The 23,693-nt window shown below is 41.1% G+C and overlaps 5 protein-coding genes across 11 annotated transcripts in view; 4 read left to right on the top strand and 1 right to left on the bottom strand.

Annotated features, from left to right (window-relative positions):
• The window catches only part of LOC139628672 (disco-interacting protein 2 homolog C), a 190,542-nt gene extending 188,420 nt beyond the window's left edge, over positions 1 to 2,122 (bottom strand). For all 6 annotated transcript variants that reach the window (XM_071490602.1, XM_071490598.1, XM_071490600.1 and 3 more), the window contains exon 1: positions 1,868 to 2,122. In XM_071490602.1, coding sequence (XP_071346703.1) covers positions 1,868 to 1,946 — 79 coding nt within the window. In that variant the 5' untranslated portion in view covers positions 1,947 to 2,122. The remainder of the gene's footprint in view (positions 1 to 1,867) is intronic.
• Positions 1 to 23,693, top strand: part of LOC139628679 (tripartite motif-containing protein 16-like) — a 276,374-nt gene that overhangs the window by 252,565 nt on the left and 116 nt on the right. The gene's annotated exons all lie outside the window — the stretch shown is intronic.
• LOC139629511 (tripartite motif-containing protein 16-like) lies at positions 7,857 to 9,840 on the top strand. Its single transcript, XM_071492170.1, has one exon. It carries the CDS (start codon positions 8,110 to 8,112, stop codon positions 9,778 to 9,780), a length of 1,671 nt encoding a protein of 556 aa, XP_071348271.1. The 5' UTR covers positions 7,857 to 8,109; the 3' UTR covers positions 9,781 to 9,840.
• LOC139629512 (tripartite motif-containing protein 16-like) lies at positions 13,177 to 15,013 on the top strand. Its single transcript, XM_071492171.1, has one exon. It carries the CDS (start codon positions 13,352 to 13,354, stop codon positions 15,011 to 15,013), a length of 1,662 nt encoding a protein of 553 aa, XP_071348272.1. The 5' UTR covers positions 13,177 to 13,351.
• Positions 21,739 to 23,397, top strand: LOC139628682 (tripartite motif-containing protein 16-like). Its single transcript, XM_071490643.1, has one exon. It carries the CDS (start codon positions 21,739 to 21,741, stop codon positions 23,392 to 23,394), a length of 1,656 nt encoding a protein of 551 aa, XP_071346744.1. The 3' UTR covers positions 23,395 to 23,397.

Consider the following 23,693-nt stretch of genomic DNA (forward strand, 5'->3'; position numbering starts at 1 on the left):
TTACATTGGAGCAACTCTAAGCTGGAGGTTTACATAAAAAAAAATAAATCTGTGTCACCTTTTTCCCATCCCTCCCCCCTCCTCTACACCACTGCATCTCTCTCAGCATTTGAAACCTGCAGCAGCAGCAGTGGAAATATTAAAATGCGATGTGTGCATTTGCAGTCAGCTGTTAAAAATCACTTCCCCTCTCTCTCTCTCTCTCTCTCTCTCTCTCTCTCTCTCTCTCTCTCTCTCTCTCTCTCTGTGCCTTTTCCTTTCTTTCTCCATACATGGCTGAGCCCCGCGAAGCCTCCAGACTGCATGAGAAACAGGGAAAACACAGAGCTCGCAGGCAGCTGAAATATGACACTATGATACTCTCCAGGCTGAGAGTGAGTCTGCAGCAATGTGACATATCAATCTGAAGAAGAGGAGGAGGAGGAGGAAGAGGAGGGAGGAGGAGGGGGAGTTAATGAGAAAATCAATACCAAGGCTGCATTTCAGCATATATGCTTTGGTGTTATGGAAAAAAAAGCTGGAATATAATAGAAATCATTCATCCCCTGAAAAAGCTGCCTGGCTGCAGTGTGTCATGTGAAAACTGTGTCTGGCAACAGCTGCTCGCTCTCTGCTCATAATCTAAGCAGCACGCAGAGCTCTGCTCAACGGGATTTTCCAAAATGACAGAGAGAAACACGTCTCCCACAACAACTTCTTACTGACAAACTCAAAGATAAACCTCTAGAGTATTCCCATGATATCCCCACTGGGGGCTCTAACCTCCTTTGGGGCTCAAAGGAGACCTGTAAGTGCACTTTATGGTGGTGATTATCTGTTATGACATCTAATAATAGAGAGATTAGTCAAATAATCAACAGAAAATGTATTTTGATAACCAATTAATCACAAAAGAGGGCAAATATCCACAGGTTCCAGCTTCTTAAAGGTGAGGATTTGCTGTTTTTCTTTGTTTATATCGCTGTAAACTGAGTATATTGCGGTTTGGAACTGCTGGTTGGACAAAACAACACATATTTCTAACACTTAAGCATAAATGGCAAATTGATTCATCAGTAAACAAATGTCAATTTCATCTTAATTTAAATGACAATTTGATGTTTTCTTCTGTTTAGTATCAGTGTAAACTGAATATTTTGGGTGTGTAATATGGAAAAAGCAGATTGGGTATTTTTAAAAACTATTTTAAACACTTTGTGGAGTAAGGATCAATCAAGTCATGAGGAAGGAGTCAATACTTGAATCTATGATGAAAATAAGCCACAGCTGCAGCCCTAACACTGCTGGGGAGTTTAGTTTGGTGCATTGGCTTTTTGCACATTGTCTCTGTGCCTGAACTGTGCAGTGACAAAGTTCAATCTAATCTAGCAGCAGTGATTTAAGGGTTAATCTCTTGCTTTATTGCATTTTTATCCTATAATATGACGTCTGGTACTAAATAATGACTTCATATGTTGTGTCTCTTGTAGTATTCCTGGAGGGTTTTGTGGTACTATGCTGAATTGTGCAGTTGAAGAGCACTTAATTGTGTTTTCCATGTCCAGTTGTGATGGCCTGTTTGTGCAGTAATGATTTATGATAAAATGTGAGACTATCATAAGAAGACTACAGTCTTTCTGTTTCCACCAAAACACCACATCCCCTGCATCCAAATCACAGCCTGGCAAACCAGTCAGTCACTACGGCGGCGTGTGTGTGTGCCTTTCATGAATATGGTCTTAAACTTGTGGCAGTTGGAGCCCAACACTTTTCCTCCTCGTAGTTCAAACTCTGAACCGGTTGGTCCTCTCAGCAGGGACCGACCGGCAGCGACTCAAACGCCCCAGAGCAGAGCGGCCGAGCTCCGCGGCGGGATCCAGGTACTCACCCTCCGATAACTCCAGCTCCAGCTCGGCCAGTTTGGCCCGCACCTCCGCAGGAAGCGGCACCGGGTCCCGGTCCGCCATTCCGCCGATAGAAACCGACTTAAATCTCTGTTTCCGGCTCTTTCTCCCTCTTTTCTCCCTCCAGGCTTCTTCTCAAATCCCCCAAAATCCAAAGTGAGTCAGAGAGCGGCTCTGAGTCTCCGGCTGTGCGGCAGCGGCGCTGTTCGTCCGCAAACCTGCGTCAAGCTGGTCGAAATGTGGCGCTTCTGCTTCCGGTTTCGTTTTCAAAATAAGAGCGGCTTGTGTGCCGGTTTAAATTCGACTACCTTAAAAATTCCAGGTTTTAAAACATGCAAATTTAGATTATGGTATTTGTATTTATACGTTTTGATCAGACCTAATAAACAACTTAAAATTGTTGCTGCTTATCAAAATTTTTGCAAGTTAATGTTATGTCAGTTGTTTAACAGATTAATCAACTCATCAGCCTACTGGTTGGTTTCTGGGTGTCTGAGGAAATAATGAAACCACCAAATATAGTGGATGGCAATAGGGACCCAGCAATAAATGTCCCTGAGGTCCCCAAGGATTTTAATCACAGAAAAACTGCAAGTGCTTTCTCATAGTAAGTCAAAATTTTGAGCTTTTCAGTTAACCATTATATTATATGATCAAAAAACTGACTACTGCTACTACTAAGCAAAAATAACAAATTTAAAATTCACATGTAAGACTTTTGCTATGTCTAAATTATTTGGGGCTATTATCTTACCATTTGTCTTGTCATAATTAATACAAATTCTGATATTTTACATCAAAACCATTAATATACTGAAATAATGGAATTTACTTTTAAGATATTCAAATTATGACAATGGTTTTACTATCTCATCATGTCATCTTAAAAAGTACAAATCTAGATTTATCTTTTTTCATGGTTTGGGCTTTATACAGTTTGATTTATCTGTTTTTGTTTTTTGTTTGTTTGTTTGTTTTTATCCACAAAGTTCTCATTGTCATTTACAAAGAAACATTAATATTAATGCTCTGATCGGCAGAATATTTTGAAACAACTCCAATACTTAGTTCTTTTTCCTCATCGAAGTGCTTCTGTGCTTTTATTTTGGAGGCAAAACCATCCGTCTTCCTGTCTGATGCTTGTTAATTTTGTCAAAATTCATTCAGTTCACAGGTAGAATTCACTGCAGGTGACAATGGACAGACTGAAAACATCAGTAATCATTGGAATAATAACTGCGCACACAGGAATTAGATATTTGCTTTTTGTTGTTTTTTTCTGTTTTGAGGAGCAAATAAAGACTGCAGCTGATTTTTTTTATTGATCAAAAATAACCATCAGAGGGCGCCCTATCTATCTATCTATCTATCTATCTATCTATCTATCTATCTATCTATCTGTCTATCTATCTATCTATCTATCTATCTATCTATCTATCTATCTATCTATCTATCTATCTGTCTATCTATCTATCTATCTATCTGTCTATCTATCTATCTGTCTATCTATCTATCTGTCTGTCTATCTATCTGTCTATCTATCTGTCTATCTATCTATCTATCTATCTGTCTGTCTGTCTATCTGTCTATCTATCTGTCTGTCTATCTATCTGTCTATCTATCTATCTATCTATCTGTCTGTCTGTCTATCTATCTATCTATCTATCTGTCTGTCTGTCTATCTGTCTATCTATCTATCTGTCTGTCTATCTATCTGTCTATCTATCTGTCTATCTATCTATCTATCTATCTGTCTGTCTGTCTATCTGTCTGTCTATCTGTCTGTCTGTCTGTCTGTCTATCTGTCTGTCTATCTATCAGACCCCATTATCCACATACATTTGAGTATGCAGAAGAATCTAAATGCTATAGCATGATGATAAATTCAAGTGTTTCCAACTTTGTGTCAGCAGTTGGTGATATGTGTATGCTTAGATTAACATCTGGAGGCAATTAACAGTCAATCAAAGAGGCAGATCTCAGAGTATAAATGCAAAGGTCAAATCTAATTATCATATAAAATATCAATTGTAAATCAAAAATAGATTATGAGCTAGAAAAATTGCACAACAGGATGTTTAAAAAGCCAAATCCAAATTCTTATTAATGTTTTCATGGTTGTGTTGTTCGCTGGTATAACATCATCATCATCATCATCATCATCATCATCATCTGTAACAACAGTCCATCACTACTTTAAGGACCCACACAAGTTAAAGATTTTCCAATTCCACATGGAGGCTCTGTTATACTCTGTGTTCAGGAAATTTTCAAAACAAAATATATATATATATTTTCAAATTTGCACATTTTCTGTGACGTCAGATGAGAGCAGCAGGAGTTAGATGTTCAGACTGACACCACTGTCACACCTGTGCACTGACTTAAGGCTCAGCCAGCAGCTGGTTAGCTTAGCTTAGCATTAAGAACGGAAGCAGGGGCACAGCAGTTTGCCTGGCTCTGCCCAAAGGTGAACAACACCTGCCTGTTAACTAGTGCCTCTAAAAGCTCACTAATTAACACATTATGTGATTATTGATTATTGGCAAAATATTCCTTTTGGATGTGGAGACAAACAACAAGGTGACTTCTGTAGATTTTTGGATCTTTGCCAGACACCACGTTACTCTGGAGAGCAGATTTTTTTTTGAGTTTGTGGCTAATGTCTCGATGTGAAAATCAACATATGAAGTAGGATATAATCGTCTCCTTTTGCAAAACATTCATTCCTTTTTGTGAGACCTTCTTTGTTTGCAAATCCTTCCATCATCACCATCACCATTAACATCTTCATCATCATCATCATCATCATCATCATCATCATCATCATCGTCACAGTCACCAACACCATCTGACAAACAGTGGCTGCACTGTCCTGTGTGAACACACTGCCATCTTGTGGCTCTTCACTCTCATCACAGCCAACTGACACCTGAGTCTGAAGCTCTTATTTCAGCCCACGTGTTTTTTTTTTCTTTTTTTTAATAGTGTAAGTTACAATAAGATAGTGATATTTATGTTGTTTGCAAACAAATGTAGGTAAGACAAAATTATATTTACTGAGTAAATGTGAGAACTCCAGTTGTATCACGTTTTACTGCACAGCACATGTAATCAGACTTTAATCAGATGCAGGTGGTGTCATACTTTTGACATGGATCAGTCTTTTTCTCTCCAGTTTAATAAGTCGTTCTTGGAACTCACAGGTGGGCTCCAATTAAATTGTAAATTCCAGCTCTCTCACTCAATTTAAAAGTTACTTGGAAACAGCTTGCACACTAAAGTTTCACTTCAGTACTTCACAGTGACATGAAATTTATGAGTACACCTGACACAAAATAAATGTGTCACACGACCCTTGTCTGACTGGAGACTTCTGTCAGTTTAACACAACATTTGAGCCAAATTATAAAATATTTGTGTTTTAGTGGCATAATTTTATGTAGCATGAATAGAATGATCCTGCAATGAATCATTTGAACATTTAAACATCGCAAATTAGCATACAAGCTAATATCCACATTCCTATATTCAACTGAAAAAGGTTTGTGGAGCACATTTGGTTATATTTGTGTCTATGAACGAAAGAAAGTGACTTCTATGTGTGTGTGTGTGTGTGTGTGTGTGTGTGCATTTGTGTGGTGTCTTCTACTTTCTCCATCAAAGTCTTCAAAGTCTGTAATGTTTGTGATCAATGAAAGAACCCTGGGATTTCTTCTTCACTTTGGTTCCTTTGTCTGGACTTATCTTGAAAAAGCTGAATGTAGCTACAAACAATCATTTCGATCATTGAAAATTCTGTGGATGATCCAGCCATTAATTGAAGTTTGAAGTCAAAGGCAAAAATGTGACATTTCAACACAAGTTCAGAGAGGTGCGCAGAGGACCCATGTCCAGCTCTGGAACCTGACAACTTCAGATCAGAGCATTCATGGATCACAACAACATCTGTGCCCAGGTGCAGGTGCCTTCTCCAAGGTCTTGAAAAGCTGATCATATGGGCAAGAATTAGCTTCAAGCCCACAAAATCCAGGTCACTTGTCCTCAGGAAGGGAAGATTAACTGATCAGTTCTGCTTTTTTTCTGGGAGACACCCAAGTCCATCAGCGACACCAAAGCCAGTCAAGAGTCTGGGCAAGGTCTTTATGAGTGATCTGAAGAACACAGCAGCATGGCAAGCATCCAGAGAGGAACTCCACACTTGGCTCTCAATTGTGGACAAGTCAGGGCTCCCCAACAAATTCCAGGCATTGGATTTACCAACATGGAATCCTGCCACAACTCCTCTGGACACTGCTAATCTATGATGCCTGAAGACCATCGTTGAGGGCTTCAAAAGGAAGTTCAGTCAATTCCTGCACAGGTGAGTGGGACTGCCATGAAGCCTGAGTAGCATTGCGCTTTATGGGCATAACACCAAGCTCCAGCTTCCCTTCAGCAGTGTGATAGAGGAGTTCAAGTTCACCTGAGGAAAAAAGTCCTGCTGTACCAACATTCTGTGGACAGCAATGTCTAATCAGCAGACATTGAGGTCATACAGCAAGGAAGTGGCATGCACTAGAGGTGGTTGAGTGGGCTATGGCGAGGTTGCAGCACAGCATCCTAGTGGGCATGGTGGCAACTGGTCAGGCCAGGTTTGGGAGCACTACGACACTTTGCTTCAGTACCAAAGCCCTTGGAAAGAAGAGGTGGAAGCTTATCTAGGAGGAGGTACATTCAAAGATTAAATAAGCCCACTGCTTAGGAAGACTGGACTCCAAGCTGCTCCTGCTGATCACTGCTATGCTGGACCTGAAGATGTGGCCTGTGATGTCTGCACTGGGAGAAAACTGAAAGCTGTCAAATCCTGTTTGGTTTGTTTGGCCTCTTACTGTGAGAAACACCTGCAGCCTCATTATGAAGCAGCTCCATTAAAGAAACACAAGCTGGTGGAGCCCTCCAACAAGCTCCAGGAGAACATCTGCTCTCGTCATGATGAGGTGATGAAGATGTTCTGCCGCACTGATCAGCAGTGTATCTGTTATCTCTGCCCTGTGGATGAACATAAAGGCCACGACACAGTCTCAGCTGCAGCAGAAAGGACTGAGAGGCAGAGAGAGCTCCAGCTGAGTCGACAAAACATCCAGCAGAGAATCCAGGACAGAGAGAAAGATGTGAAGCTGCTTCAACAGAAGGTGGAGGCTATCAATGGCTCTGCTGATAAAGCAGTGCAGTGAACATCACAGCAGGTGAACAACTGAAATCTGAAAACTGATGCACAAAACAAGAGGGCGCCTTCATCCTGCTGAGCAGGGACGTAGTGGAGGTTAAAGCTCCTCAGCTCAGTTTGGCTCAAGTTTTTATTGAAGATGATGATTTTAGGCTAAGATTTATAATCAAATACCTGATGTCATACATCCTGGTTAGTTCTGTGAAAATGCTGCAAGTCATCAGGAATTAATTGTTTAAATTAAATAAAATGCAAAAATTGTTGCTTTTCTTTTATCCATTAGAAAATGTGACTACTTAACTGACCAATTTTATGTAGTTCATGTTTGGTTATTGAGACTATACTCTGCCCTCATGATGAAGCCAGTGATCACCCATAGAGGCCATTTTTTATTAGTGTTCTGGTTTATTCTTCCACAATATTACATTGTTCTTTCTGTTACTAGAGTTGGGTTCACTCCAGGGATAATTCAAGGACTTTATAAAACAATTCAAAAATACTGAAAAGTCAACAGAGATTGATTTTGTATTTTTACATCTGATGTAATCTAATTCAATTTAATTTATAAAACAAAAAGTAAAACATATTTTAAGACAAGAGAAGAACTAACTCAGACAACTGGGGAACTATCTCTTAACCATAGATCCAAGGAAGTTTCTCATCTAAAAGTTGTGCTGATCAGTTATTTTAAAAGACAAATGAGATCTATAGTAAACAAAAAAGAAAAAGGTTAAACCCACAGTATCAAAGCGCTCCTCCTCCTGGACTGAGTCACAGCCTGATAACCCTCCCTCTTCTTCCTGCTCTCTAACACAGCCAGCTCCACTGTTCATGTGTTTCCTTGTTCCCTCCCCTTCAGATCTACAGTCTGAAGATGGGTGGAACCAACATGTGGTGAAGTGAGAGAGCTGACAGGCCCCGTTCACTGCAGAGACACATGTTGTTCAGATCAGAGGTCAAACTAGATTCACTTCTGAGGAAGTGAAACTCAGACAGTCGTTGACACTGAGAGGTGAAATGGCGCAGAAAGGAGTTCAGCTGGACCAGGAAACCTTCTCTTGTTCCATCTGTCTGGATCTACTGAAGGATCCGGTGACTATTCCCTGTGGACACAGCTACTGCATGAACTGTATTAAAAGCTTCTGGGATGAAGAGGATGAGAAGAAAATCCACAGCTGCCCTCAGTGTAGGCAGACCTTCACACCGAGGCCTGTCCTGGGGAAAAACACCATGTTAGCAGATTTAGTGGAGGAGCTGAAGAAGACTGGACTCCAAGCTGCTCCTGCTGATCACTGCTATGCTGGACCTGAAGATGTGGCCTGTGATGTCTGCACTGGGAGAAAACTGAAAGCTGCCAAATCCTGTTTGATGTGTTTGGTCTCTTACTGTGAGAAACACCTCCGACCTCATTTTCAGTCACCTGCATTTGAAAAGCACAAGCTGGGGGAGCCCTCCAAGAATCTCCAGGAGAACATCTGCTCTCGTCATGATGAGGTGATGAAGATGTTCTGCCGCACTGATCAGCAGTGTATCTGTTATCTCTGCCCTGTGGATGAACATAAAGGCCACGACACAGTCTCAGCTGCAGCAGAAAGGACTGAGAGGCAGAGAGAGCTCCAGCTGAGTCGACAAAACATCCAGCAGAGAATCCAGGACAGAGAGAAAGATGTGAAGCTGCTTCAACAGGAGGTGGAGGCTATCAATGGCTCTGCTGATAAAGCAGTGGAGCACAGTGAGAAGATCTTCACTCAGCTGATCCGTCTCATGGAGAAAAGAAGCTCTGATGTGAAGCAGCAGATCAGATCCCAGCAGGAAACTGAAGTGAGTGGAGTCAAAGAGCTTCAGGAGAAGCTGGAGCAGGAGATCACTGAGCTGAAGAGGAAAGACGCTGAGCTGAAGCAGCTCTCACACACAGAGGATCACAACCAGTTTCTACACAACTACCCCTCACTGTCACCACTCAGTCAATCTACAGACTCATCCAGCATCAATATCCGTCCTCTGAGGGACTTTGAGGATGTGACAGCAGCTGTGTCTGAGCTCAGAGATAAACTACAGGACATTCTGAGAGAGACATGGACAAACATCTCACTGACAGTGACTGAAGTGGATGTTTTACTGTCACAACCAGAGCCCAAGACCAGAGCTGGATTCTTAAAATATTCACAGGAAATCACACTGGATCCAAACACAGCAAACACATATCTGTTATTATCTGAGGGAAACAGAAAAGCAACATTAATGAGTCAACAACAGTCTTATTCTAGTCATCCAGACAGATTCACTTCATTCTCTCAGGTCCTGAGTAGAGAGAGTCTGACTGGACGTTGTTACTGGGAGGTGGAGCTGAGAGGAATAGGAGTTTATATAGCAGTTGCATACAAGAATATCAGCAGAACAGGGAGCTCAGATGAATGTGGATTTGGACACAATGACAAATCTTGGGCATTGTATTGTTACCAAAGCTGTTTTACATTTTTGCACAACAATATCAACACTCCGGTCTCAGGTCCTCAGTCCTCCAGAGTAGGAGTGTACCTGGATCACAGAGCAGGTATTCTGTCCTTCTACAGTGTCTCTGAAACCATGACTCTCCTCCACAGAGTCCAGACCACATTCACTCAGCCTCTACATGTTGGACTTTGGCTCGGTTATGGAGACACGGCTGAGTTGTGTAAACTCAAATAGTCAAAGGTCATTTAAGGAGCAGTTGGTTCAAATCTGTATTTTAGTTCATCACTTTATTTTGTCTCCATGTTTGTTGCTAAAAGCTCATTGCTGCACTGCACACAGATCACCTGTCAATCAAACATTGTGGGTGGTACTTTGACCTCTTCTCATTTCTGGTTGTGTTGATGTTTGAGTTTGTTAAGGTGGAGCTGGAGCCATGGAGGATATCACTGCTCATCATCATGTTTGTTTGACCTAAACTCACATTTGTCCACATGAAAACACAAACTTGTCTGTGCTCTAAATGTTTGTTGGATATTTGTGTTGATGTATTTATGTGCTGTTGTTTCTCTTCCACTGCATGGGCCTTAACAGAGAAATCAGCAGACCTTCCTTTATCACTGATGTTTTGTTCTCACTGTGTAAAGACACAAATCTATAATTACATTTACATTAATGTGTTTGTGAGAACAAATGTTGTTGTTGTTCAAATCAACTTACAAATAAGGTCTATGAGGTTTTATCAAACTATAATTACGTGTAATTATCATGATAATAATCAATGAGGAGATGATTGATTCTTTTCCATATCTGAGATTCAGGTGTAACAAATTGATTGTGGTGGATGAAGTGAATCTGTTCATGAAATCACTGAACAAGAGTCATTTAACAGACTTTACTGATTCAATGTGGGAACAAACTGAAGGTTTACATCATGAATAAAACTGATTTTCCTGAAGAATAAATGAAATGTGTTATTTGTCTATCACAGTGTGATGTTACATATATTTTTTATTGTGTCTTTACTGATGTTGATTCAAGCTGCCAGCGGCTGAGTGAAGTTTTTGCTCCTCTTCCTGCAGTGAACATCACAGCAGGTGAACAACTGAAATCTGAAAACTGATGCACAACACAAGAGGGCGCCTTCATCCTGCTGAGCAGGGATGTAGTGAAGGTTAAAGCTCCTCAGTTCAGTTTGTCCACAGGTTTCAAACAGTATTTTTAGAAATCACCTCATATATCTCTCTTTGTAGTCTAGAGAGTTACTCATCAAAACCCAGGTGATATTATGTTTACTGGGAGAGTCACACAATACAAGTGTGATATGATGATATGATACTGAAGGAGGTTGAGCTCAGCTCTGACCCAATTTACCCCCTGTATATACAGTACTACTAATTAACAGACAAGCTGATATCTACATTAATATATTCTGTGTGTGTCTGAAAGAGAGTGACTTGTGTTTCATTCAAACTCTCTAATGTTTGTGATCAATGAAAGAACCTTGGGACTGATGGTCTGCTGTTGTTTAGGTTCTTTCTTCTCCGCTTTGGTTCCCTTGTCTGGATTTATCCTGAAAAAGCTCCTGTTAAGACAGAAGGAGACTTGAATGTAGCTACAAACAATCATTGTGATCATCACTTGTTCTGTGGGTGATCCAGACATTAACTGACTTTACCCTTGAAATACAGCTTCAAGTCAAATATTGATCATAAACTGACTTTTCATCAGTTGTTATGATGATATCTGTATATTACAAGTGTTGGTTTGAAAAATCACACGTGGCTCAGAGTCCAATCTTTGGTGAAAGATAGAATGACTTGGAATATTTACACTTCAAGTCTCACCTCAGAGTTGATCCCAGCTCTGGTGGATACCTGATGTTGAGGCTGTGCTTTGTTGTAAACATCAGTACAAGGTCATTGAGGAAATTCAGAACAGTGTCATTCATGATGGTCTGGTCCACTGAGACCGTGAAGAGTCCAGGTGTCGGAGGAGAACTCCCTACGGTACACAACAGAGGAGAGAGTCACATTTACAGTTAAAAGATCAGTCTAACATCACAACTGTCAAAAAACCCCAATGAGGAGCTACTGTCAATGCATTTTATCACTATTTGGCACAATAACAAGAAGACATTCACAAATACTTGTTGACATGATGAAATGCTAAAATATTATGATACTTATCTACTTTTACTGGTGGTCACATGGTCAATTATCAGTGTCAGTGAATGGTGGCAGCTGCTCTGGTTTCCAGTTTAAACAGCCATATGGATCCAGTCGCACAGTCCTGGAAGGCAGGTGTTCTCCCTCACTTCTCGTCTTTTTAGTTAAAGGGAGGTTTTCCCCTCATCAGGTTGTCAGCTCTGCTCTGCAGCTGCTCGGTAAGAGTCATAACCACTGCCTCCGACTTGATCTTCAATAACATCTCTGAATGACAGAGGAGACGTTGAAACAATCCTCAATCAGAGATAATGATGGTGAGGATCTCTCCTACAATCAGGTGAGTCAGTTCACGTCTGTCACGTCCTGTTGGCTGCTCTTTATTTTCCAGCTTCCTACTAATCTCTAATGGTATTTTACTGCAGAGGATCTCAACACTGAAGAGCCAGCTGTTGTCCACTGGAGAGTGTCTGTGAGGAGTTGGGGGTGGACTTGAGCTTGACGTAGACAGTGGAGAGCTGGAGTTGTGTGTGTAGTATTCACCTGGAGAGGCCTCACAAAAATATACAAATACTGATTCAAAACATTGTTACATTCATGATTTTCCCTAAACGTGATTAAAACATCATGTTTCTACAACACTGTTGACAGAGATTGGCTCAGGTTTTTTTCCTCTGTATAATCATCAGCTGCACCAGATCATAAACCTCATAAACCTCTGTTGTTTTCAAAAAGCCTGATACAACCGGTCACAGAGCTCAGGTAAATGGTCGATCATGTGACTGGTTTGATGCTACACCTGATTTACGGGAACGAACTCCTCTGAAATATTTTCAAAGTAAGTCAGGCTCTGCCAGCTGCCAAGACAGGTTTTTAACAGGTGAAGAAGCAGTCTACTTCCTTAGTGACGGGTCCACACACAAAGAAGAACCTGACCTGACCCTGAAAATATTCAGTGGTTTTATTTTTAGATATTTGTTCTCTGTTGACTTGGAGGTTTTCCATCTCAGTGTGATACCTGTCGATCTGTTCTTCACTGGGTTCAGTTACAGCTTGTAATGGTTTGGTTTGTTTCATACTGGATGATGTCATCTTGTTCTGTGAGTCTGGACAAAATATTAATCTCAGTTCCTGAGCTCATGTTATTTTACACTTTCAAGCTCTCTGAACTAATTAATGATATCATCATCATCATCATCATCATCATCATCATCATCATCATCATCATCATCATCAGCTGCTGCTGCTGCAATTAGTCTGCTGGAGGAGGATTATGAAGCTCAGTTTTTTGTTTTCTGTAGAACTCCATTAACTTTGCTGGAAACTTTGTAAAATATGAACAATATTAGCTGCCTAGATGTTGTGAACTAAATGAGATAGATGAAAGTGAAACTATTCTATTGTAGCTGGGTCATAATTCTTACTGCATTTTGTAAATGGTAAAAAACACACCCTTTCTCTTCTCTATGTGTAATACAGTAAAGGATGAACAACCTTCTCTCTTTACTTGTTTCAAGCTCACCCTTCATCAAGCTCCACCCTGTCAAGAAATTTCTTTGCTCACTCCAGCTCAAATAGTTTCACGGAGATTGTTTTTGTTCAGAGACAGTGAAACTATTTGACAGTGACTCTCAGGAGGTGAAATGGCGCAGCAAGGAAATCAGCTGGACCAAGCAAAATGTTCTTGTTCTATCTGTCTGGGTATAGTGAAGGATCCGGTGACTCTTCCCTGTGGACACAGCTTCTGCATGAACTGTATTAAAACCCACTGGGATGAAGAGGATGAGAAGGAAATCCACAGCTGCCCTCAGTGTAGGCAGACCTTCACACCGAGGCCTGTCCTGGTGAAAAGCACCATGTTAGCAGATTTAGTGGAGGAGCTGAAGAAGACTGGACTCCAAGCTGCTCCTGCTGATCACTGCTATGCTGGACCTGAAGATGTGGCCTGTGATTTCTGCACTGGGAGAAAACTGAAAGCTGTCAAATCCTGTTTGATTTGTTTGGCCTCTTACTGTGAGAGACACCTTCAACCTCATTTTCAATCACCTACATTTGAAAGGCACAAGCTGGTGGAGCCCTCCAAGAAGCTCCAGGAGAACATCTGCTCTCGTCATGATGAGGTGATGAAGATGTTCTGCCGCACTGATCAGCAGTGTATCTGTTATCTCTGCCCTGTGGATGAACATAAAGGCCACGACACAGTCTCAGCTGCAGCAGAAAGGACTGAGAGGCAGAGAGAGCTCCAGCTGAGTCGACAAAACATCCAGCAGAGAATCCAGGACAGAGAGAAAGATGTGAAGCTGCTTCAACAGGAGGTGGAGGCTATCAATGGCTCTGCTGATAAAGCAGTGGAGGACAGTGAGAAGATCTTCACTCAGCTGATCCGTCTCATGGAGAAAAGAAGCTCTGATGTGAAGCAGCAGATCAGATCCCAGCAGGAAACTGAAGTGAGTCGAGTCAAAGAGCTTCAGGAGAAGCTGGAGCAGGAGATCACTGAGCTGAAGAGGAAAGACGCTGAGCTGAAGCAGCTCTCACACACAGAGGATCACACCCAGTTTCTACGCAACTACCCCTCACTGTCACCACTCAGTCAATCTACAGACTCATCCAGCATCAATATCCGTCCTCTGAGGTACTTTGAGGATGTGACAGCAGCTGTGTCAGAGCTCAGAGATAAACTACAGGACATTCTGAGAGAGACATGGACAAACATCTCACTGACAGTGACTCAAGTGGACGTTTTACTGTCACAACCAGAGCCCAAGACCAGAGCTGACTTCTTAAGATATTCACAGGAAATCACACTGGATCCAAACACAGCAAACACATGTCTGTTATTATCTGAGGGAAACAGAAAAGCAACACGAGGTCAACAACAGTCTTATTTTAGTCATCCAGACAGATTCACTTCATGTCTTCAGGTCCTGAGTAGAGAGAGTCTGACTGGACGTTGTTACTGGGAGGTGGAGAGGAGAGGAGGAGTTGATGTAGCAGTTGCATACAAGAATATCAGCAGAACAGGGAGCTCACATGAATGTGGATTTGGATTCAATGACAAATCTTGGGCGTTAAATTGTCCCCAAAACAGCTATACATTTTACCATAACAATAACAACACTCCAGTCTCAGGTCCTCAGTCCTCCAGAGTAGGAGTGTACCTGGATCACAGAGCAGGTATTCTGTCCTTCTACAGTGTCTCTGAAACCATGACTCTCCTCCACAGAGTCCAGACCACATTCACTCAGCCTCTACATGCTGGACTTCGGCTTTATGGAGACACAGCTGAGTTCTGTAAACTCAAATAGACAAAGGTCTCACAGGAGTCACTGCTCAGCCTCCCCGGGAAAGTCTAAGCCAGGGTGCTGGAAAGGAGGCTCCGACCAATTGTCGAACCTCAGATTGAGGAGGAGCAATGCGGATTCTGTCCTGGCCGTGGGCCAGTGGACCAGCTCTTCAGCCTTGCAGGAGTTCTGAGGGGGTCATGGGAGTTTGACCAGACAAACTGCTTATGACCATGTCCCCTGAGGGGCTCTATGGGGGTTACCGCAGGAGTATTGGGGTACTGGCCCATTGCTATGGGCCATTTCAGTGCCTGTACAACCAAAGTGAGAACTGTGCCTGATCGAGTCTCATGGTCTAAAATTGCCTCTTTCCGTATACATCTACTCAGACAAAGCAAGTTAACAACAGACACAAATTAGAAATCCAATGGTAAAACATATGATAAGGATATGGTGTGATGTAAAAATAGATTTAAAAGAACCACATTCATTATCTCCACATAGTCCAATATGGGGTAACCAGTTCTTTGCACCTGGAAGAATGAACGTAACAGACTGTGGTATTCTAAGGGACTTAAAAGCATTCAACTTTACATCCTTTACTTGGCAAATTTGAATATTATGATGTCTTTTGTCCTTTCAACTTTTATAGAAAGCGTTTTTTTTAAATACCTCCATTTTATAATCTTTGTTAAAGCAAATCAGAATAATGTACTTACCAAACCGGTACACACACCTTTGGAAAAAATGTTATTAAAGCATAGTCTGAGAAAGGGTGTCATATCAGAGTTTTACAATATGCTGACATCTTTCTTTTCTGAGAATTCACAATATAAGTTGAATGCCTTGGGGGGAAATTTGCACAAAATGTACGGAAACTAAGGGATCATTGTTTCACTGTATGTGGCAACGTACAGGGCCAACGTACCTCAAAATGTTCGGGGAGGAGGTAAGAATTACAAGGAGGTAAGAATTACAATCGAAAAGATTATTTCAGAACTATTTCTGCTAGGTTTATATCCAAAGCAACACAACTATAGCACAAGTGAACGAGCAATCATAGACCTCAGTTTGCTTCATGCCAAAAAATGCATAGCTCTGTGAAAACGTGAAAAACATTCACAGGCCATGTACTACTCATTGGATAAGACAGATTTTATCAAGCCTTCCATTAGAAAGGATATCCTACATATTAAAGGCTAAGCAGCATATATTTGAGAGTATATGGAGGCCCTTTATTAATTATATAAAAAAATTAGATTTAAACACTCGTTATATTTTGTAACATTGCAATTAATATACCCCATATTGTATAAATTGCCAACTGTTAAGACAAGAGGCACATTTGTTTGGTGGCTTGTTTGTTTTATGTTGTTTTTTTTTTTCAATTTAATTTAATTTTGTGAAGTATTTGTTTTTGTTTCCTTTTCTATGTCCTGAGTGACTGCAGCAATCTTGTGTTGAGGTATATAATATTTTGAGTAAATATTACAGGATGTATTTCATGCTAAAATCTAAATAAAAATATTGTGGGGAAAAAAAAACTTATCTCAGCACTAAATGTTTGTTGGATATGTGTGTTGATGTATTTGTGTGTTGTTGTTTCTCTTCCACTGCATGGGCCTTAACAGAGAAATCAGCAGACCTTCCTTTATCACTGATGTTTTGTTCTCACTGTGTAAAGACACAAATCTATAATTACATTTACATTGATGTGTTTGTCAGAACAAATGTTGTTGTTCAAATCAACTTACAAATAAGGTCTATGAGGTTTTATCAAACTGCAATTATCATGATAATAATCAATGTGGAGGTGATTGAATGTTTTCTTTTCCATATCTGAGATTCAGGTGAAACAAGTCATTGAACAGACTTTACTGATTCAATGTGGGAACAAACGGAAGGTTTACATTGTGAATAAAACTGATTTCACTAAAGAATAAATCAAATGTGTTATTCTGTATGTACTGAAAATAGTTGCTGATTTATATTTTTTTACCCAAACAAACTTTAATTTTGTGAAATTAATTATAACGACTTGCCTGTCCCTTTGAAGTCGTTTAAGAGGATGAGATGAGGTCCTGTATTGTGTGACACGCTGCTGCAGAGTTCATATGAGCACGCTGAGTCCAAGTGAGTTCTTTAACCATTTAATAAAACAGCACAGCTACATTCAGCGGCTTATAAGTTACACACTTGCCTAAAAGATGGAAACGTGTACACTAGTGGCGTGTGTAACTAAACAATAGACTGAACAAAAAGCGGTCAACAAAAATTGTGGCTACCCACACTCGCCTCTCTCCAAACCCAGTGCAGGTGAACCAACTCCCTATATCACCTACAGCAATCATCACCAGACCAAACAAATCAAGAGACGAACCATTCACCAGTGCAACAGGCTACGGCTCCTACATTAATGTCTCCACTAGTTTTCACTTTCTTGCAGCCACATTGTGTTTCTGTGTAGTGTTAACATAGATCTATCACATCTAGAACTTATTCAGTCCTGAATAAAACACTGAGTGTTACAGATCTGTTAAATATAATGTCACAGCTGAAAAACAAACCTTAAGATATTTTGACCGTTTATTTTCCAAAGAAGGATCATTTTAATTTACCTTAAGCTTTTTCATGGGAAAGTGTTAATATTCACTGAATATAAATAAAAACATAAAGATGTTATATTACTCCTGTTGTGAAAATGCATATATTTCAATGACTGTAGTGTTACATTCAGTGGTTTTATTTTTAGATATTTGTTCTATGTTGACTTGGAGGTTTTCCATCTCAGTGTGATACCTGTCGATCTGTTCTTCACTGGGTTCAGTTACAGCTTGTAATGGTTTGATTTGTTTCATGCTGGATGATGTCATCTTGTTCTGTGAGTCTGGAAAAAATATTAATCTCAGCTCCTGAGCTCATGTTATTTTACACTTTCAAGCTCTCTGAACTAATTAATGATATCATCATCATCATCATCATCATCATCATCATCATCATCGGCTGCTGCAATCAGCCTGCTGGAGGAGGGAGGTAGGAGTGACTTAAGATAAAAGAGAGACAGTGATTTGAATCCTTAACTTTAGGAATCAGTTATGGGGTCAAAGTTTACGAAACTACTTCTTTTTTATTCTGCAATAGAACTTCATTAACTTTGCTCAAACTTTGTAAAGTATGTATAATAGTACCTGCCCAGCTGTTGGGAACTGACTGTGATAGGTGAAAGTGAAACTATTCTATCGTAGCTGGGGCACAACTCTGACTGCATGTTGTATATGACAGATAACACACCCTGTCTCTCACAAATACCTCCTCTTTGTGTAATACATTTAAACCTGAACAATCTTCCCTTTTAACTTGTTTCAACACTCATCAAGCTCCACCCTGTCAAGAAATTTCTTTGCTCCCTCCCCGTCACAGAGATTATTTCTGTTCAGAGAAGTGAACCTGTTTGACAGAGACTCTCAGGAGGTGAAATGGCGCAGCAAGGAAATCAGTTGGACCAAGAAAAATTCTGCTGTTTGGTCTGTCTGGATCTACTGAAGGATCCGGTGACTATTCCCTGTGGACACAGCTACTGCATGAACTGTATTAAAACCCACTGGGATGGAGAGGATGAGAAGAAAATCCACAGCTGCCCTCAGTGTAGGCAGACCTTCACACCGAGGCCTCAACCAGAGCCCAAGACCAGAGCTGACTTCTTAAAATATTCACAGGAAATCACACTGGATCCAAACACAGCAAACACATGTCTGTTATTATCTGAGGGAAACAGAAAAGCTACATTAATGAGTCAACAACAGTCTTATTCTAGTCATCCAGACAGATTCACCTCATTCTCTCAGGTCCTGAGTAGAGAGAGTCTGACTGGATGTTGTTACTGGGAGATGGAGTGGAGAGGAGGAGGAGAAGTTGATGTAGCAGTCGCAGGGAGGGGGGATAAATGTGGATTTGGATTGAATAAAAAATCTTGGGCATTAAATTGTTACCAAAACAGGTATAAATTTAGCTACAACAAAATCAACACTCCAGTCTCAGGTCCTCGGTCCTCCAGAGTAGGAGTGTACCTGGATCACAGAGCAGGTGTTCTGTCCTTCTACAGTGTCTCTGAAACCTTGACTCTCCTCCACAGAGTCCAGACCACATTCACTCAGCCTCTACATGCTGGACTTCAGCTTTACTCTTCTTATGGAGTCACAGCTGAGTTGTGTAAACTCAAATTGACAAAGGTCATTTAAGGTGCAGTTGGTTAAAAGCTGTATTTTAGTTCATCAGTTTATTTTGTCTCCATGTTTGTTGCTAAAAGCTCATTGCTGTTGTGTTTCTGCACTGCACACAGATCACCTGTCAATCAAATATTATGGGTGGTACTTTGACCTCTTCTCATTTCTGGTTGTGTTGATGTTTGACTTTGTTCAGGTGGAGCTGGAGCCATGGAGGATATCACTGCTCATCATCATGTTTGTTTGACCTAAACTCACATTTGTCCACATGAAAACACAAACTTGTCTGTGCTCTAAATGCTTGTTGGATATTTGTGTTGATGTATTTGTGTGTTGTTGTTTCTCTTCCACTGCATGGGCCTTAACAGAGAAATCAGCAGACCTTCCTTTATCACTGATGTTTTGTTCTCACTGTGTAAAGACACAAATCTATAATTACATTTACATTGATGTGTTTGTCAGAACAAATGTTGTTGTTGTTCAAATCAACTTACAAATAAGGTCTATGAGGTTTTATCAAAGTGTCTTTATCATGATAATAATCAATGAGGAGACGATTGATTCTTTTCTTTTCCGTCTCTGAGATTCAGGTGAAACAAACTGATTGTGTGGATGAAGTCAATCTGTTCATGACATCACTGAACAAGAGTCATTGAACAGACTTTACTGATTCAATGTGGGAACAAACTGAAGCTTCACATCATCAATAAAGTTGATTTTCCTCAATAATAAATCAAATATTTTCTTGTCTTCCATCTTTCCCATGTGACCTGAATGCAGCATCAGTGTTACAGGGTGTGACTCCTCTTCCTGCAGTGAACATCACAGCAGGTGAACAACTGAAATGTGAAAACTGATGCACAACACAAGAGGGCGCCTTCATCCTGCTGAGCAGGGATGTAGTGGAGGTTAAAGCTCCTCAGCTCAGTTTGGCTCAAGCTTTTATTGAAGATGATGATTTTAGGATGAGAAGATTTATAATCAAATACCTGATGTCATACATCCTGGTTAGTTCTGTGAAAATGCTGCAAGTCATCAGGAATTAATTGTTTAAATCAAATAAAATGCAAAAATGTTTGCTTTTCTTTTATTTACTTGAAAATGGAACTAGTTAACTGACCAATTTTATGTAGTTCATGTTTGGTTATTGAGACTATACTCTGCCCTCATGATGAAGCCAGTGATCACCCATAGGGGCCATTTTTCATTAGTGTTCTGGTTTATTCTTCCCCAATATTACATTGTTCTTTCTGTTACTAGAGTTGGGTTCACTCCGGGGATAATTCAAGGACTTTATCAAACAATTCAAGAATACTGAAAAGTCAACAGATTTAGTATTTTTTCTATCTACTGTATTTCATTCAATTTAATTTATAAAACAAAAAGTAAAACATATTTTAAGACAATAGAAGAACTAAATCAGACAACTGAGGAACCATCTCTTAACCTGGATCCAGTGTGTTTGGATCCAGTGTGATTTCCTGTGAATATTTTAAGAATCCAGCTCTGGTCTTGGGCTCTGGTTGTGACAGTAAAACGTCCACTTCAGTCAGTGAGATGTTTGTCCACGTCTCTCTCAGAATGTCCTGTAGTTTATCTCTGAGCTCTGACACAGCTGCTGTCACATCCTCAAAGTACCTCAGAGGACGGATATTGATGCTGGATGAGTCTGTAGATTGACTGAGTGGTGACAGTGAGGGGTAGTTGTGTAGAAACTGGGTGTGATCCTCTGTGTGTGAGAGCTGCTTCAGCTCAGCGTCTTTCCTCTTCAGCTCAGTGATCTCCTGCTCCAGCTTCTCCTGAAGCTCTTTGACTGGACTCACTTCAGTTTCCTGCTGGGATCTGATCTGCTGCTTCACATCAGAGCTTCTTTTCTCCATGAGACGGATCAGCTGAGTGAAGATCTTCTCACTGTGCTCCACTGCTTCATCAGCAGAGCCATTGATAGCCTCCACCTCCTGTTGAAGCAGCTTCACATCTTTCTCTCTGTCCTGGATTCTCTGCTGGATGTTTTGTCGACTCAGCTGGAGCTCTCTCTGCCTCTCAGTCCTTTCTGCTGCAGCTGAGACTGTGTCGTGGCCTTTATGTTCATCCACAGAGCAGAGATAACAGATACACTGCTGATCAGTGCGGCAGAACATCTTAACCAAAGATCCAAGGAAGATTCTCATCTAAAAGTTGTGCTGATCAGTTTTTTTAAAAGATAAATGAGCTCTATATTAAACAAAAGAGAAAAGGGTTAAACACACAGTATCAAAGCGCTCCTCCTCTTGGACTGAGTCACAGCCTGATAACCCTCCCTCTTCTTCCTGCTCTCTAACACAGCCAGCTCCACTGTCTATGTGTTTCCTTGTTCCCTCCCCTTCAGATCCACAGTCTGAAGATGGGTGGAACCAACATGTTGTGAAGTGAGAGAGGTGACAGGCCCCGTTCACTGCAGAGACACATGTTGTTTAGATCAGAGCTCAAACTAGTTTCACTTCTGAGAAATTGAAACTCAGACAGTCGTTGACACTGAGAGGTGAAATGGCGCAGAAAGGAGTTCAGCTGGAAACCTTCTCTTGTTCCATCTGTCTGGATCTACTGAAGGATCCGGTGACTATTCCCTGTGGACACAGCTACTGCATGAACTGTATTAAAACCCACTGGGATGAAGAGGATGAGAAGGAAATCCACAGCTGCCCTCAGTGTAGGCAGACCTTCACACCGAGGCCTGTCCTGGTGAAAAACACCATGTTAGCAGTTTTAGTGGAGGAGCTGAAGAAGACTGGACTCCAAGCTGCTCCTGCTGATCACTGCTATGCTGGACCTGAAGATGTGGCCTGTGATTTCTGCACTGGGAGAAAACTGAAAGCTGTCAAATCCTGTTTGATGTGTTTGCTCTCTTACTGTGAGAAACATCTGCAACCTCATTTTCAATCACCTGCATTTCAAAATCACAAGCTGGTGGAGCCCTCCAACAAGCTCCAGGAGAACATCTGCTCTCGTCATGATGAGGTGATGAAGATGTTCTGCCGCACTGATCAGCAGTGTATCTGTTATCTCTGCTCCATGGATGAACATAAAGGCCACGACACAGTCTCAGCTGCAGCAGAAAGGACTGAGAGGCAGAGAGAGCTCCAGCTGAGTCGACAAAACATCCAGCAGAGAATCCAGGACAGAGAGAAAGATGTGAAGCTGCTTCAACAGGAGGTGGAGGCTATCAATGGCTCTGCTGATGAAGCAGTGGAGCACAGTGAGAAGATCTTCACTCAGCTGATCCGTCTCATGGAGAAAAGAAGCTCTGATGTGAAGCAGCAGATCAGATCCCAGCAGGAAACTGAAGTGAGTCCAGTCAAAGAGCTTCAGGAGAAGCTGGAGCAGGAGATCACTGAGCTGAAGAGGAAAGACGCTGAGCTGAAGCAGCTCTCACACACAGAGGATCACAACCAGTTTCTACACAACTACCCCTCACTGTCACCACTCAGTCAATCTACAGACTCATCCAGCATCAATATCCGTCCTCTGAGGGACTTTGAGGATGTGACAGCAGCTGTGTCAGAGCTCAGAGATAAACTACAGGACATTCTGAGAGAGACGTGGACAAACATCTCACTGACAGTGACTGAAGTGGACGTTTTACTGTCACAACCAGAGCCCAAGACCAGAGCTGGGTTCTTAAAATATTCACAGGAAATCACACTGGATCCAAACACAGCAAACACATGGCTGTTATTATCTGAGGGAAACAGAAAAGCTACAGCAATGGATCAACAACAGTCTTATTCTAGTCATCCAGACAGATTCACTTCACGGTGGCAGGTCCTGAGTAGAGATAGTCTGACTGGACGTTCTTACTGGGAGGTGGAGTGGAGAGGAGGAGTTTCTGTAGCAGTCGCATACAAGAATATCAGCAGAGCAGGGAACTGGAATGAATCTGTATTTGGATACAATGACAAATCTTGGGCATTAAATTGTAACCAGAACAGTTTTATATTTTTGCACAACAAAATCAAAACTCCAGTCTCAGGTCCTCAGTCCTCCAGAGTAGGAGTGTACCTGGATCACAGAGCAGGTATTCTGTCCTTCTACAGTGTCTCTGAAACCATGACTCTCCTCCACAGAGTCCAGACCACATTCACTCAGCCTCTACATGCTGGACTTTGGTGTAATTGTTGTGGAGACACAGCTGAGTTGTGTTAACTCAAATAGTTAAAGGTCATTTAAAGTGCAGTTGGTTCAAATCTGTATTTTAGTTCATCAGTTTATTTTGTCTCCATGTTTGTTGCTAAAAGCTCATTGCTGTTGTGTTTCTGCACTGCACACAGATCACCTGTCAATCAAACATTATTTCTGTAGGTGCAGCTGGAGCCATGGAGGATATCACTGCTCATGATGGTTTTTCTTCATCTAAACTCACATTTGTCCACATGAAAAATAAACTTGTCTGTGCTCTAAATGTTTGTTGAAATATTTGTTGTTGTATTTGTGTACATCAACAT

This window comes from Trachinotus anak, unplaced genomic scaffold (assembly GCF_046630095.1).
Source record: "Trachinotus anak isolate AG129_WGS33_773 ecotype Australia unplaced genomic scaffold, CSIRO_AGI_Tana_v1 ptg000012l, whole genome shotgun sequence".
In the NCBI taxonomy this organism is placed as follows: Eukaryota; Metazoa; Chordata; class Actinopteri; order Carangiformes; family Carangidae; genus Trachinotus; species Trachinotus anak.